The sequence below is a fragment of the Colletes latitarsis genome, chromosome 10 (assembly GCF_051014445.1).
Source record: "Colletes latitarsis isolate SP2378_abdomen chromosome 10, iyColLati1, whole genome shotgun sequence".
Taxonomy (NCBI): Eukaryota; Metazoa; Arthropoda; class Insecta; order Hymenoptera; family Colletidae; genus Colletes; species Colletes latitarsis.
The window spans coordinates 17,341,463-17,358,715 of NC_135143.1; the positions used below are offsets into that span (position 1 = coordinate 17,341,463).

Below are 17,253 nucleotides of genomic sequence, written 5' to 3' on the forward strand. Positions count from 1 at the left end.
AAAGTTGCGGCCCGTCGATCGATTTGCGAGAGTTGCCCCCTCCCGCCCCTTCGTCGCAAAAGATCGAAGAAAACGCGTCGATCGTTTCACGAACGGAACAGATGGTCAGCGATACGCGATTCGGAAAGCTGCTCGAATGTCCATCGTCTCCACTCTGGAGAGAGATTGTCCACCGATGGAACACCAATTCAATGGTTGTTTTGATAAATTAATTGATACTGATATTTTAAAAATTATCGTACATATCATTGGTCGTTTGTAAATTTGCAAACTGTTATTAGATGTCGACGAACTCGGTAATATTACGAAGTAATAGAAAAATATATATAATATTATTCCACAAAATAATGTATAATATTATTAATATTTATATTATGGACGAAACGACGGATTTCGTTAGATTCGTGAACGTAAATCTGGAGCGACTTGTACAGCTTTCCGCAGTAGTTAAGAACGAAGGGCGGCCCGAGCGTCTGACCATAACGACTCGTTCTACTGCGCTCTTGAGACGTGAAATTCCAGGCGGACTTTCTGTTGTCTATGACGATCAATAATTAGACGTGTGTAAGAATCATAAGAAATATTTATAAAATAATTTTTTCTCTATTCTTTATTCAAGACTAACTTATAATATGACAAAATAGACCACAATCAACCAAATTAAATCAGAATTCATCAAGGGTAGTTTTGGCTCCCCCCCCCCCCCCCCCCACCCACATTATGTGCTATATCTCGCTTAGTATTGAATTTCCAACAAAAATACCCTCAACAAAATTTGCTCTAAATTAAATTTCTGAGTTTTCGTGCCCCCAATGCAAATTTTTAAGAATCGATTCCTGTCTTCCACACCCTAGAAAGATCAGTACATCTTCTCTTGTGCTCCAGAAATTAATACGAAGAACGTACACATAAGCGCAACGATAGTTTTTGCGTGGCAATAGTATTTTCTATCTCCGGAAAACGTTCCGTTAAATCAGCCAGTGTGTTAATGCGCCTAAAAAACAGGACTCTGAAACGCGTTCACATGATGGAATCGATTCTCGGATATCTATGAGTTCATGGTCGTGTGCGTTCGGTCGGTTTACGCGTCTAATATTTCCGCGACGCATCGCGGGCCGTTCTGTGCGAACGCACTCGCGGTATCGAGGCGTGGGTCCGGCGGAACGAGAAAAAAGTCTGGCCACTTGGACAGAGACCTCGTTCATTCGAGAACGAGCATCCGTTACGTGCTCAAAATGCACCGTGCGCGTTCGTACTTTCGCATTCTTTTTAGGGTCAGGCATCGAATTCTTGTACGATTCGATGAACAAAGGGACCAGTCGATTCGGTATTGTTCCCTAGTACTACCCAAACGTGTTTTAAGTACCTCAAATGTCTGGAGAAAGGACTTGGATATCAAATGATTGTAATTAAAACTGTTAAAAGATGTTCCTTACTTGTGGATTTATAAAATACTTGAGTCATGTAATTAGAAATTAGCAGTGGTTTTAGAAAGTTGCAATTAATAGTAAAAGTAATAGATTTGTAAAATATTTTTTGTAGCTCTACATGTTTTATTAGACACAATTTCGAAAGTTTATCACTCAGACTGAGTCCAAAAACTTCGTCCCATACCCCTAAAAGAAAGCGTTTCCAAAGAGTCCAGGCTCCTAACGTTTACCCAATTCTTCACGCCCTAAAAAAGAAGTGGGACGGATGCTCGAAGGAAAAAACTCGTCCAAAAAGTCCTCAGGGGGTTCTAAAGGGGATTCGAATCTCAAAGGACCCGACATGCATCTTGAGCTGAACGAGCGTTCTCCGGAGTCGCGGAGCTCTTGACGGTGCTGTCCTCTCGACGGGGCCGTATATACCCGAGGTTTCTGCCCTCTCCAGCCCTCTCCATGGGCCCAACGCGATCACAACCGATCCCGTTACTCCCCTACTCCCGGGGACCCGGCGATCGCGCGTGGTGGGCTGCGAAGAATGGTGGGGGTCCACGTGGAGGCAACGACCCACTGACCTTGATCCGGAGGATTCACCGAGGAGGGGGAAAGAGGAACGGCCAATCGGGGCCACGGTCGGGTTCCCCACCTTTCTCGTAACAGTGACCCAGTTTTCCTTCCTCTTCCTACTCCCCCACCTGTTCGACGGTCTCCCACCTGCAGCTGCATTCTCTCCCGCGTCGCCTTCTATTTAGGTCGTTAGCCTTCTCCTTCGCGGGTAACCTGCTTACCCGCGTGATTATAGATTTCGAATTATTTGTTTAATTATGTCTGACCATCGGTGGAGGGGAAAGTGGTGAAAAATTACTGTATCAATTTATGAAATACATTCTGCATATGTGTTTTGCACGTGCTTTAGAAGTATAAAATGGGCGATCTAGTGAACACTGTGAGCACAGAAGAGCGTGGTTTAGTCTTTTAATTTTGAACCAGGTGATACCAAAAAAAGATCATGTCCAATCCCAGAGGGCCCCAAAAGTATAGCCCAAAACAGTGTCTTCGTAAGTTATTCCTAAATCATTGAAGGGTTTTGGGTGTGCGAATGAAAACGCTAAATTAAAAAAGAGGCTGCACGATGTTTTTATTTAATACAGCGATTATATAACAGAGGGTTCAATAAATAAAATGAAGGGATGAGGGGATGAAGAATGACGAAGAATGGATCAAGGTAGTTCTTGATAGGGGTATTGGTCCGAACCGAGCTCGGGAGCCCAACCCCTGTAAGGTTGATTGATCTCTTCCTGCGACCTGTGCCATTGCTCGTGATGGATCTCGGGTTTCACTATTCCATAAGACACCCTGGCAGGGTAAGATGGCGGTGGCGTCAGGAGAGCCTTGAGGGCCACTGCTCCCGATAGAAGAAGGGACATCAAGCCGGCTCCTAGTCCCTTGATGCCTATCAGGCCTATCAGAGTAATCACGATTGGAAGGACGATTATGGCCTTTAGCTTCAGGGCCAGCAGGAGCGGTAGCAGGATCTTCTTCAACTTAGTACGGGCTGGAACGAAAGGGAAATATCGGGGGTCAAAAATCTCTATAAACAAATCCCCTTTTCCGAAGATTAAAAATCGTATCCTTACAAATTAATACTATCGAAATAATTTTGGAAAACGGAAAGTACTTTATATATTTCAAATGGCGGGCGATGTATCGATTCGCAGAGGGCGTTAGTGTAACCCTTCTACGTTGCTCAGTTAAAGAACTGTGCGGTCGGTCGTGTAAACCGTTGGAAACTTCTCTCCATAGCAATTTTCAATCGTAAACTGTTATTGTTACCGATGGTATGATAAGGCAATAACCAGAACTTGCACCTTTCATGCGTATAATTATCGATTTCTCAAGATAACTGTATTAATTTGTATCGAACTATAGGATTTTGAGCATAAGTTGGAGCACTGAAGAACTTTGTTTTTAACTTTTCAAAGAAGGTTTGTATTTTTTAAGACTTACCCTTCATAAAATCTCGAATACTAAAAAATGCTATATAGTCTGCTTCAAGCTTTTGAGCGTCGGTGTGGTTCCCAGTGATTAATCGCGACGGATCGTGAACTTTTTCCCCTATTCGATGAACCGTGTCCTGTTCGGGGAAAACAAACACGGCCCACGCTCGAGGGATTCGGTGGGATTAAGTGAAATTCGTCGTTGGGCGAACGGTTTTGGCGGGAGTAGGGGTTTCTAGGAGCGTCTAATGGCCACTTATCGGCGAGTCTACTTTCTTCGACATGTGGCACTCTCGTTCAAGGTCCTCGTTCGACGTGTTCTCTCTACGGCCGTCCCAGAAACCCGGAATCCCGATAGTGGCCCACTTCTTCCCTGCATCAGTCGTTGTTCATGCGGATGCAGAGGAAGTGGGACGCGTCTTCGCGGCTTTCTATGCTCGAGACACGCTACTTTCTCCCCCTCTTCGCGTCCTTCTTCACGGTTTAGCGTCGCCTCTCGTCGAGACGCCGACGGTGAAGCGTCCAGATTCGTCGGGAGAACGCGAAAAAGTCCGAAGGTAATTTAGCCGCGTGAAAACGGGTCGACGAAAGAGGAACGGGAGAAGCGGTGGGCGCAACCAATCGGAAACCGCGCCACCGGAAGTACCACTTTCCGGCCAATCGTCGTTTACCGCAGTGACTTACTTCCACCTTATTGGAGACACTTTCGAAAGGCGAACTGCTATAAGATCGCGATTGACGCGCGGTCCATTCACAAGGGAGATCGCGGTGTCCAAGTTCGCGTGACTGTGGCGCCAACGAGATCTCGAGGGCTTCGTGGATTATGCGTAGAAACCGAAGAATTTTCAGGAGATATTTACGTTTTTAATGTCGATTCAGTATCTCATGAAATTCCGTGGAATGCTGAATTTTTTTTTATTGATACTGGTACTTCATGGACTCTCATCGAATATTGTAGATCGAAACGAACGGCTTGGGATGCATAAAATGTACTTCTGAACCGTAAACTGCGATTCCAAACCAATTTGTCCTGTTATTTATGACCGTTTAATACCCGTTGATTTAATTTTTTTTCATGGTTATTAATAGTGCAATCAACAGAATTTATGCCTTAGAGTTTAATTGGGTTTAAAGAGTACAAATTGGACAGATTTATTGGTAAAATTGTCTTGATTACTAAGTCATGGGTTTTAATTATCTTTTGAGGTCTTTGGTATGCTTGTCTTCCATTATTTTGACGTCTTTGCGAAAATGTGTAATTCATACATTGGATTGTTACTGAGTTTCACAGGAAAAAGATCGTTTAACTATTATATTTTATACCTATTTTTTCTTGTAATTTTAGCAGTATTTTCAAATATATCCTTTCTCTATCTCTGTAGATTTCTTGCGACCAATATACAGATTTAAGAGATTTCTGTAGAGATTCTAAATGTTTGTTACATCTCTGTAGCATCAATATCCAAGTCAACAATTCTTGAAGTGGACGATATCGCCCTCTAGGAAACGTTGGCACAACATTCGTCTTTTTAAATAGGAAATCGTGCCAAGTTACACTTTTACAATATTTCCTTTCCAATGGGTTACAAGTTAATTTTTGTAGATTAAAAAATGTCGTTATCATTTAATTACATATTTATGACATAATCGTTAATTCTTAAGAAGGGTTCCATAAAATTGAACTGATCGGTTGCATTATGCAATAGAGATCTAACTAAACTCTCTACGAGATCAGAATTTTCTTACCAAGCAATGAAAAACTCTAATTCAGAATTCTGTTGCACACATAATCTCGTAATTCTATCAAAATCCATAAATTCTTCCCAGCTTTTCTTTACGCAAAATAGAAAATGATTCCTCGAACGTAACCTCACCTTCTGAAGCCCCGGTTGTCAGTGCCCTAAGTTCTACCCCGACGTCCTTTTGGCCCAGAGCGCGGCCAAAAACGTCAGCAGCGGATCCATCGCTGGGGAAATGTATCTGAATCTTGCGAGTCCTCAGAAATTTCTCGATCCTGTTCACGAGAGGGTCTTCGCTGGGTCTAGTTTCACGGTCCTCGTTCACCTCCACCTTCTCCAGGGTGACCATGTCCCCGTAGATCCCAATACTGTTCCTTTGGTTCAGCTCGTCCATCGATTTGATCAACTTGGTCTCCGTGGTTCCCGTAACCGTGACATCCTCAGCGACGACGTACGCCGTCAGCGCCAAAAGGATCAGCAGTTTCCCGTGCATTATCGTATTGCTATCGCGAGGTCGAGGCTCTGATTTTGACTGTTTGCCCCCAGGGGCTATTTTTCTTTTATACGTCGGCCCGCGATCGATGGTGGGGCCAGATTGAACCATTTGGCAAGCGACGTGCAAGGACCGTGGTGTCGAGAATTTTAATTCCAACGTCTCTCCCCGTGGCATGCACGCCAATGGTCTCGTGACGTAGCGTCTGTCGATAGAAACTAATTTTCCTTTTACCCGTGATCACTTTCGAGCGATCCACAGTTCCTTCGTTAAAAGCATCGTTTGCGAGGAAGATAAAAATAGTCGACGGAATCGCACCTCTCGCGGATCGAAACGTCAGTGGCACTATTATGTTCGTGGTCCCCTATGGGTTCTTAATTTATTTAAAATTATACGCGTGATTCGTTATTGCGTCACGTGCGGAGTAGTAAACGTTTTAGATTCGACCGGGGAGCGTCCATTAGAACGAAAAGTCGATGAAGAACTTTATAGAGTATTATAAATGGTAATAATAAATGATCGCGATAATCGGAAGCTATGGATCTGTCGTTCGATCGAATTTCATCTTCGTCCAAATTGGAAAACAAAACCAGTCCATCAGAGGCGACTAGAAAGCGATAAACCGTGACTAAGAACGTGAAACAGTGTCGCGCATGGACACACAATGGGATCTCATGCTACAGAAGAAAGCATAAAGGGTGGAATCCGTTCGACAGGTACAATGGTTCTTTGTCGTGTGCAGAATGCCGTGTCTCCACAAAATTCATCGCGTTCAAACCACGACAATCGACGTCCACGCGTTTCATTGTCCATCCTACGAAGGTGAATGTCGCCGGACAATTGCCAATAAGTTCCTAATGGAAATTTAATTCGAGCCAGATTGTTACTTAGTAGTCTTTAAACTAGTTGTGACTGATGTTCTTCCAGAGGGATTTACTAAATTTAGCTTTGCTCTGCTTTTATATTACAAGGTCTTTTTTCGTTAAATGGTTGGAACCATATGGTATTAACTGAATGACACCCTTTAGTAGACGTAACACATAACAGCAGCGTAAGATATCAAATTATTTTCTGTTAAAATTGAGTGAAGGTCTAAAAATCTTGGTTCTATCAATTTAAAAAGATTTCGTTCCATTCGAATCTGTGAGTCTTTCGACAACTTCATCTTGTCGAGCATGAAATTTGAAAACCTCGAAGTATCAAAACATGCAACGTGAAAAAAGATTTGATTTTTCTTTGAAGCAAACAGGTGCCTCGCCATAAAGAGATTATGGTAAAAAATTAGGTTTCATTGGTCGTCGTATGGGGCGTAGCGGCATGCAAAATCGACGTGGCCCGAATCTTTCTGCGAGCGAGAACGAAAGAAATGGAACGGTGTGCATGATGGAAGACAAGGAAGGAGAACACCGGGAAAAGAGAGTACAGCGCCGCCGGTGGAAGCGAGAACGAAGCTTTGGTATGCCCGCGGACCGATCGGAATCGCATATGAGCCTCGGCGATCGTCGCTGCGCGGCGCGATAAAGATGTCGATATTTCACGCCCGTTGAAACTAATCACGTACGACGTGTTTTCTATGCACCGAGGCCTTGCCGGCCCGAACCGTGCATAAATAATTTCTTCAAATTAGAAATCGACGCTGCTTTCGACGATTGACACCGCTATGACGAAGTTACACTGTACACTGTACACTGTTTTCTTAATCTTCATATTTGTATTTTTGTAGATTAAAATTTTGATTCTAGTTTTTTTTTTTATAATTTTATGAGCGTGCAATTTTCATTTTGGAATTGTTTGTCGAGATCCAACAATATGAAAGTCTTCTAATAGCTACCATTTGGGTACTCTTTAGGGGTTTCCAGAAAGACAAAGTCAAGGTGTTTCATACTATTCCAGATTGAAGATCAAATTGGTTACACCAACATTCTTATTCCTAGGGACATGTTTATAGTCTCAGTTGTCTTCCTCGTGAATAAGTATTTGCAACATGGCCCACTTTCGATGGCTACTTGGTTATTCTTTAGGCCCTCTGCAAAGGTAGTACCACATTTGCTTACAGTGTCAGCCATTGAAGATCGAATTTGTTCGCTAATAATTACTTCGTTAAAATTCAACAGATTAACTGTTCGTCTAAATCATGATCCTCCCAGTATCAAAATACTCAAAACTTAGACTCAATTATCCACCTAATCCACCCTGTGTTTACCTCAGCACATTATCAATAATTACCACCAACTTTACATATTATTAACACCTGCTAGTATGAAAAACATGTACAAAACGTACGCAGAATAAACTGAATAATATAAATACTTCATTTTGCATGAGTGCATCTTTCACTCTATTGTATATTACGGATATTGCGTGGAAAAGGAAAAATCCAAGACATTCTTAATAGAAATAATTTATTAATACAGAAGAGTACCAAATAATTTACGTGCTGTATAAATTACTAATCTAGCAGTCGATTGTGAGCCCAGCAGTCCTCAGGGACAAGCCAGGCTCGAATTATGGCCTCCAAGGTAGATACTGTTGCCACCGATCGTGGAGTCGATATTGCCCTAATGGGCTTCGTTCATGCTCGGTGCCTGAGCAGAGTACGCCATCGACTGGGCGTCCTTTCCATCGTCGATGTCGAAGCTTCGTTTATAGTAGCCTTGAGATTGAACTCCGGCTGCTGAACCGGCTGACCAGGCTTGGCCAGTATTGTCCAGCCACGCGGGTGTCGGTTGGGCGTTCTTGCTGAAGAAACCACCGGGTCCAGAGCCGTTGCTGCCGAACAGCCTTTGGAAACCCAACACACCGGCCAATAGGAGCGCCATTTTGCCAACAAACAGAGCCTTCAACACCAGGAGGCTTAAACCTCCGAGGAGGATGGGCACCAGAGCAAAGAGCTTCAGTCCCACTACGGCGATCAGGGGCAGGATCATCTTCTTGATCTTACCACGACCTGGAAACCAGACGTTGAAATGATAAATTTGGGTTTCGAGTTGATCAGAAATGGGATTAATCTTCTGTCAAACTCCTAAATAGTTAGAACTTTGCATTATCGTTTGGATGTTTGTTACTGTGAAAGCAAAGATCCGGAGTTCGACTACAGAGTATTTGACAATGTGCAGACGAAGAAAAGACTAAGTCACTCGCGTACGTTTAGAAAGTTCTTAAGTAATGAATATTTGAATCTGCTTAGAGTAAAGAGGTTTATGATCGCGTTGCGAAGATCAAGAACAGAAAGTCGCTTAGATAAGTGTGTTGTCCAAGAAATTAACCCCTTGCCATACAATAACGTGTCTGACTCGTCATAATTTCTTGATGTCAAGTTTCACAATTTAAGCCACTCACTCGTCATTTCCACAAAACAAATCTATTTTTTTTCGTGACCGCTCCTTGTACGAACAAATTTAAACAAAATTAAATAGTATATATTTGAAAAATTACTTGGAATTAAATCGTAAGTCAAGGGGTTAATTCTGGGTAAATGACACATTTTTCTCAAGTCTCTCGTCAATATCCTTTTAACGGATCTCTGAAAACCATCGACGAGGGATAGAAATCTACCAAGTACCAATCCTAAATTTTCTCGAAGCAACGAAGAATTCCCGAAGTGTATTTCGCGAGAACCGAAGTCCGAAGAATGTCAAGATCTCGGCAAACGTTCGAACGCAAACACTCGAAAGAGTATTTGCACGAGTCGCCTAGAGTCAGGGAACAGGACCAGCGTCCTTTTTCGTATCGCGGAGCAGGGTTTCAGAAGGAAAGGGAAAATCGGTAGGCTCGCGAGGAACGAGTTTATCCGGAACAGGTTGCCCCGGCGACGAGTATAGATATCACGAAGGTGAAAGGCTCGGTTTATTCGATGACGCCGCGGATCTGTGACGTTGGATGAGTCGAAGTATCGTCCAAGGGAGGGAAGCATTGCGTAACCAGGCTCTATCATAGCGGAAGATGGAAAGTTACCTTCGCTGAGAGCGCGGGAAATCGATCCGTCCTCGGGCATGCTCAACTTCAAGCTGTGGGACTTCATGAAGGACATTGCAGACTCATACAGCATGCTGATCAGCTTCATTGCTCTATCGGACGTATCGTTCGGCAGCTCGTTCATCATGTCCATCTCGGTCCTCAGATCTTTGCCGCTGCGTTCCACTGTAATTAATAATGGTACACTTTCAAAACCGTGTTCTTCCTTCGACAGAAAGGGGGGAAAAAAGATTACAGACTGTGCAACAATGAGAACTTCTTCGATCGATACAAAAAAACATATGTTCTATTCGACGCCATTTTCAAGTTATAGCGAATTCTGTGTTGGAATAATTCTTTTGAAAGATGAAGATAGTTGGACCGATTTCACTCAACTATTTACGAACAGAGCCTAGTATTTTAATTCTGTAAATATTTCCTGCGAACGTTAGAGCACTATGTGTCAGAAACTTTGTCTAGTCAATAAATAGCAGGTACGAACCACGAGTATGGGGTTATCATTATAAATAATACCTCGACATATAGAGAGGGTAAGACATGCCAATTGTAGGGCATTTCCAGTCTTATGTTTAGTTGCAAGAAGGTTCCTTTGAATACCTATTGTGAAGGTAAATAGGTAGAATATTCTCAAGAAGAGATTCGTTATAACTTGAAAATGTGGTCGAATAGGGCACATAAATATATAAACTTTAGTTACTGGTTCTTTCGTGTAGAATCTATCTCTGAAGTGTAGTATTATTTCAGAACTCTGTCACGCGGATGGAGTTAAAGAAACCATGAAATATTTTTATCACAGTGTCAAATCTCATAGAAATCGACGACACTTCGGAATGTCTTCATGCAAGTATCGATTCGAGATCCCTGTGTAAGACTCACTCGGCGTATCCCGCACGAACTTCACGCCGTCGACGATGTCGATGTCGTTGGACCTGGCAGCCCTGTCCAAGGTGCTGACCGTCTTCACGAAGATGCAGCTGAACAGCGCGTTCTCTTGCTCGAGGCAATCGAGATCCCTATTCGTCTGCGCGTGGTTAAATTCTGGTGCGGGCACAGCCATCGCGGACGCCGCCAGAAATCCCAAAATCACTAACTTGTTCATGGTCCCAAGTATCCTCTCGAACAGGCACAACGAAAGAACACGCGTCGTAGACTGAGGAGTACGTTGCTCGGAAAATTTTCGGGGCAAAGTGTGATCTGACCTTCCGTACCGTCTATCTTTATAGGTGTGCACCGGCAGGGGATCCTCCCCAATATCCCCACTCCGTTCGATGACGCGTATGACGACGACAAACGGCCAAAGGCACGTCGACCGTCATCGTCGCGTTGCCCACCTTCCAGCAGACCGGAACTTTCTTCGATAATTTTTTAAACAAACGGCCGACCGACTCTTTCGTGAGTCGACGAAGGTGTCGTAGCTGGGCGGACCTTAGTCCAGGCGATCCCTGATATTGGTGGTCCGCGTAGGTCCCCGGGATTTGGGTCAGTAGGGGAAACCTAGTCAGGAACTGTCTGGGACTTAGGTGCATCTCGAGGTCGATGCGTTCGAGACGATAGATGAGAGGGGGGCGAGATTATGGGAGACGTAAAAGCCGTTCGAGAGGCATTATATGCAGCATGCGTGAATTAAATTTGGAAGAAAGTTGTTTTGGAGCGGAAGAGAAATTCAATTGTCATTGTAACTCCACGAGGATTCGAGTTTGTTAATTATTTCCTTCGCAAATTTCGTAGAGAACACTTTTCTTGTTTTGTTTGCTCAATACGTGGATCACTGGATTAATATAGGAAATATTTAAATTAATATTAAGGAAATTGTAATAAAATTTTGCATTTATCTGGAATCTCAAGAGAATTGCGTGTTGGCGGTCGAAAACCTTTTCATCGTTTATTTTTATAGAACATATTTGCTCAATTAACGCTTAATATTGTCACGAACACTGACAATAGCTGGAGATTTCAATGCCTGAAATGCGAGACCACGGGTGTCTCCCAGGCATTGAAATCTCCCGTGATCCCGCGTTCCAAGCATTGAAATCTCCAACTATTGGCAGCGTTCGCGACAGAATTAGGCGTTAATCGAGCAGATACATTCCTCTGAAATTTTACTACAGTCTTATTAATCTATATTCAAACCATACTAACAGATCAATGGGCCAAAAAGTGTTCTCCCTTACCTTATCTCGACGATTCACAGTACGAAACAACTTTCCTGTTTCTCGACAAATATTTCAAGGCTATATTTAACTCAGACTTGTCATAGAATCCAGCAACTTTCGACGATCCTTCCGGGATTTACGATTAAAAATCCGCCGTTGACGAATATCCTTCTTTAAAAAGTCCCCCCGTCCAGTCCTTATCACTTAAAAGCTGTAACGAATAATTAAATCGAAATTCATTGGCGTTTAGTCACCGTCGAGAAATCAAATGCCTCGGTATTCATACTTTGCATTCCAGACCTCGTCGTCGAGATCTCTAGTGGACGTTCGCCGCGAATGGTTCGATTTTACGAGCGGACGGGTAAACGAGCGACGTTTGTCCAACGATTTTAAAACCTGAAAGCGCGGCTATCGTGGCCTGCCGTTAATAATAGTTATTGTCTAACGAAGAAGAGGACTCTGGACAGCTGAATATATTCGAGGCTTTGGGGACGTGTGTAATTCTCCTCGAACTTCTTCTACGCTCGTCCATACTCGCGGTCGTTAGAATCGAAAATCTTCCACGGACGAGATCAGGTAACTCCACGTGCATCGAGCTGTTCACCTTGACCCACAGACACGTTGGTCGTTTGAAACCACGGATTACATCGCCGACGGGCTCTCTGATATAACACCCATTCGAACAATTTCCCTTTTTTTTTAATAATGTTCGTCGCGACTGTCGTTCGTCTCCTTCTACCTTGGACTTGGATAAGAAAACGATAGTAAAAAAAAACCGTAGATAGAAGGAATGTTATACATTTTTCTAGGTCTACAATGTAACAGTGACTTCAACAAAATTGTTACGATCATCACTTTCTCCTGTCCTCCTTCTCGTTCGAATAATAGAGCATTCAGGCACCCGGTGATTCGTAGAACGGAGGATTTACTGTAATTGCAATTAACCTCGAATCATTTCAGTATCCAAACACGTGCCCCGTTTTAATTAAAACGTCTTACACGAACGTAATTTAACGATCGTCGATAAGTAGCCCAGAGGATGTCGCGCGTCTGACAAACAATGTACAACAATGCGTATCTCATCGGGGACATTTGTCGAACGGCAACCGCCTCGGAATGGCAACTGCCTTATTCGCGAGAGCCGCCTCCATTGTCTCGCTCTGGGTCTCTTTAAATATTTAACAGTCTCGCGGAACCACGTCGTCTCTTCTCTTAACGGTACCCGTGCTCGAAACGAAAGATTTTCACAGTTTTCTAGGTTACGTCCGTCCACGAAGTCTTTTACTTCCGATCGGTTTTGGGGAAAAAATATCCCGAAAAAGGGCACGGTCGTTTGCAGAGGGAGAGAGTGAAAGAGAAACAGGGATCCAGAATGCTAATTGGCAAGCGTTAAACAGAGAAATTTTTTCGCGGCTATTCACGCTGCTTTCGACGATGATTCAATTTCGACGACTGTTGCGTCCGAATTACTTTCTTTCGATTCCAGTCTTCCCACGGCCCGACTCTAGGTCGACATAGTTCTGTTCCCATACGGTGCAAGGTGTACTGAATGCAAAAGAGGACTCTTATTTCTGTCAGACGACGTATCAAAGCATACACAACATCCTTAATCCAAATAAAAACAGACGAATTCCAAAATTCTTATATTTGAATAAATTTGTACGTTTGCTCAGTAATAGTAGACTAAGTTCAAGGTCCGTGACACTGGCCATGCGAGTTCCAAACGTGGGTTTGTAATTCTCGGTATTCGAGACGAACTTTCTCCGCGCGACACGCTTACGTAACGCGTTGTTGAAAACTCGAGTCGATCAATTGTTATTCCCATTGTTCGATCTAGTTTCCACGGAATCGACTCGTGCAAGATGATATTGCGTGTCGCTGATTGAAAACACTTTCTACGGTTTAGTGCCTTTTGTTTGCACACGATTTCCAAGCACGATCCTTTATTTGTTCAAATGGTTAGCTTGCTCCTACAACCGAGACCAATCTTGTTCACGCTAATTCCGGAGATCAAGTATGTTTGGCAATACTGAACGCTAAAAATACTTGTTCCGCGGAGAAAGTGAATTAATCAAGGTAATTAATATCCACGCTTAATTTAAAGTTCTTTCCCTCGAATTATTTGATAAGTGAGACCAGGAGGTATAGGGAAGGAGAATGAAGAAGACGTTAAATAATTACAGATATTGTTTACTTCCTTTTATGTCGATCTCTATAATATTTATAAGGTTCGGATTCCGCCGTTTCGTCCGCCATTTCGAACAAGTCCTGCCTCCTGTATTTACTCAAGGGTACGTTCACGACATCGTAGCCGCTCGCTGAGTGACTCTGGGCGACCTTCTTGAGGCCAACTATGGCTGCCAAGATCAAACTCATCAAACTGAGAACCACTGCCTTGCCACTCAGAATGGCTAGGGTTTTTAGCGCGATGGGCAGAAGGATTGACTTGATTAGCATGAATCCGACGATCAAAGGTATCAGGTATTTGTTCAGCTTCAGCTTCTTCTTCTTGCGAGCTGCAACAAAACGTTCGTTATTAAATTAGTCGCAATGTTCTGACCCATAAAATATCGACAAATTTTGATACACAGATGCTTCGTAATTTATTTAAATATTAGAATTCTCTGAGGAATTTGTCCGGATGTAGAAAGTTGCGAAACATCCTGTTACTGTTGACTGTAAATGAAAAGCGGGGATCAAGTTCGAGGTTAAGGAAAATTAAAAGGACATTAAATCGAACGTTTATTTATCCAACCGAGAGGAGAGCTTTTTGGAGCGAGACTTGTCCTGTTAATTAGACAGAATGCAATAAAACTGCGTTACGTTTTTATGGGTTCGGCGATGCATCAGGTGATACGGGAACACCAGGAACAAAAAGAAGGCGCTCCTTATTAGTCATGTTAGCAAAATGAACAAGGTAATAGAGTGAACTGGAGTGGAAAGCACTTATGGTTTTTGTGTCGGCCGGCCACGTGCCGTGAACGATCAAGTATCGCATTACGACATGCATTAGATGCCGGTAACAAGCCTCCGTAATTACACGCTCCTTTAGCATCATGAGATTAATGTTTCAGCGTAATTTCCTACGATTTTATCGATAGTGGTCTGATCAGTCGACACCGAACCAAGTTCACACACTTTCTAGGACTTCCTTTCAAAGTCTAAAAAGCTATAATTCATGGTTCGAACATGAATACAGACATTGAATCCCTTGGAAGGACCAGTTCTGGACTTAAATTGAAAGTTACTTTATGGCAAATTGGATCCAAAACGCGTGGGATAATTTATTTCCAACTGTTAAATCAAAGACTTCAGTTTCGATTCGTTCCTTTTATTCTTCGTTAGGAGTCGTAAAATGCAATTTTTAGTGTATTGCAATTATTTGCATTTTTAATTGTAACGCTGCAAATTTATTATCCACAGTACCGTACAATGATTTGATCAAACTTAAAATTGTTTCAAGTTAACAGAATTATTCGTTAAGTTACTAGCCCAGCAAACGCTGTCCATCGATGAAAAGTAACTGGACTATTAATATTTGCATTCGATATCAAAATACTGATTAAGTTCTATTCCACTCAATTATCTACAAAATCAAAATTCCTTTACTGCTCCATCCGAACAAATTAAAAATTGTATCGAGTCCCCTTTAATCTCAGAATCACAGGATTTCATCTCACAAAGATTATCTTGGGACCACGTCCCAATTACTGGGGTTTACCAGTTCAACTAAATTTCTTTCCAGGCCTGGACGACGTTCAGGTTTCAGTGTTAGCGCTATCTAGGATTTACAGTTAATTTTCATGTACCTTCCACAGAGGACGATGCAGGGAAGACAGTGTCGACGACGTTTAAGATCCCGTCACCGATCCACTCCGCGGGGCTCCTGGTGTCATCCGGCTGCAGCCTCCGTACTTCCTGCATCACGGTGGGCCGTGTGGTCTCCGTGGCCGTCAGCAGAGGCAGGAAGAGCAGCGGGTACAGCAGTAGCATCCTCCTGTTGCATCCGGCGCTGTTCAACAGCGTCGCGCCAGAATATCAACAAACAAATCGACGAACCGTCGGGTACACTTCGATTCCCAATGAAGCTCGACCTAGGGATGATGTTAATTTTCACGAATCACGAGCGGATGAAACGTCACGTACTGTGGAGGAAGTGCACCTCGCGGCAGCTTGACGAAGAGTGTTCCGAGGTAGCTCGGGGATTGGCCCGAGTTGGAATGACACGGGGACCGATCGCAACGGCCGACGGACGAGCTTGCTAGCAAATTGAAATGTCAACTGACATTCGTCCTAGACCGGACCATTAGTTTATATAGCTGGATCGCGAAAAGTCCAGGGAAGGAGACCATCTATGTTGGTACTGACGCGTGACGAAGGATTTGTCTACCATCCCCCGTCCACCTCCGTCCACTGTTCTCTCCGATCATTGGACGACGTCGTTAGCGGGGCAGAGCAGCCCCCCGAATATTTCCAGGAGGATGGAGAACTAACGTATCCGTTGAAACGAAGCTGTGAGCATCGATCGACCATCCAGGTTCGTTTCACACTCGAGTAATCGGCCCGATGAGTTCGCAGCAGCCAAGTACATCTTTGGCCTGGTTATGCCGACGTCCATTGCGAGAGAGACACGGAGAGGGAAAGGAAACGTTCTGATAATCTTCGAAACGCGAAACTGACAGTGCCTCCCATTGTATGGGGGGGCCTTCGAGTCTAGAAACGCTTTATCGAGGGATCAATCGTGGAATTTCCATAACAACATGGAATCGTTAAAAATACCCTTTATGATTCTGGGTTTGCAGACTTCTGGACACAGCTTTGCAGAAATTGAATTGTTCCAGGAATTGTAATTACAAAATGGTTCAATTACAGCGTAATAGCCGTAAAAATTCGACAAGTATTTTATTTTTATATCTGGTACCAGTATTCATTGTATTTCTGCAGATTCCAGCCCTTTTCTCTCCAATAGAACTCATGGATAATATTTCATATCAAGACTTTTTCTCAAAATATTTATTTTGAATTTTGCAGGAACCCAAGGAAGCGTATAACCTGTCTACTTATAAAATACATATAAAAATAAGGGGTTAGGAGTTAAGATTGCTCAAAATGGCGGAACTTTTATCAGCTTATAGCCGTCGCTAAAGCAGTTCCAACGCGTCGGTTTCGTGAGAAAGAATTGCTAGATTCTTCCTGCAGTTCTTTCTTCGTAACAAGTAAATCGTCACGCAAATAAAAAAGGGCGTTTATCTGTCCCGTTACCGAGAACGTCGCGAGAAAAACGAAGAATCTCGGTGTCGTCGGACGCCATTGTTGCTAATTGTCCGGTTCGTCTTCGCGTCGAACGAGCGCGTGTTTCGATTAACATTCGCGAAACGTTCTCCTAATTGCGGTTGCGTAACGAGGAGAGTTCATAAATCTCCCACCACGTCGTGCTAAATCACTGAATAAATTGCAGCCAACGGAATCACC

General features: G+C 43.3%; 3 protein-coding genes across 3 annotated transcripts; all 3 read right to left on the reverse strand.

The window, feature by feature from the left end:
* Positions 1–2,644: 2,644 nt before the first annotated feature.
* On the reverse strand, positions 2,645–5,653 carry Osi15 (DUF1676 domain-containing protein Osi15). The gene is made up of 2 exons (XM_076773724.1): positions 5,296–5,653; positions 2,645–2,979 (listed from the first exon to the last, which is right to left on the reverse strand). The coding sequence occupies exons 1-2, from the start codon at positions 5,651–5,653 to the stop codon at positions 2,645–2,647; spliced, it is 693 nt and encodes a 230-aa protein (XP_076629839.1).
* Positions 5,654–8,211: 2,558 nt separating this feature from the next.
* On the reverse strand, positions 8,212–10,727 carry Osi14 (DUF1676 domain-containing protein Osi14). The gene is made up of 3 exons (XM_076775247.1): positions 10,505–10,727; positions 9,608–9,793; positions 8,212–8,600 (listed from the first exon to the last, which is right to left on the reverse strand). The coding sequence occupies exons 1-3, from the start codon at positions 10,725–10,727 to the stop codon at positions 8,212–8,214; spliced, it is 798 nt and encodes a 265-aa protein (XP_076631362.1).
* Positions 10,728–13,971: 3,244 nt separating this feature from the next.
* Osi13 (Protein) lies at positions 13,972–15,774 on the reverse strand. The gene is made up of 2 exons (XM_076776312.1): positions 15,591–15,774; positions 13,972–14,297 (listed from the first exon to the last, which is right to left on the reverse strand). Exons 1-2 carry the CDS (start codon positions 15,772–15,774, stop codon positions 13,972–13,974), a joined length of 510 nt encoding a protein of 169 aa, XP_076632427.1.
* Positions 15,775–17,253: the final 1,479 nt, after the last annotated feature.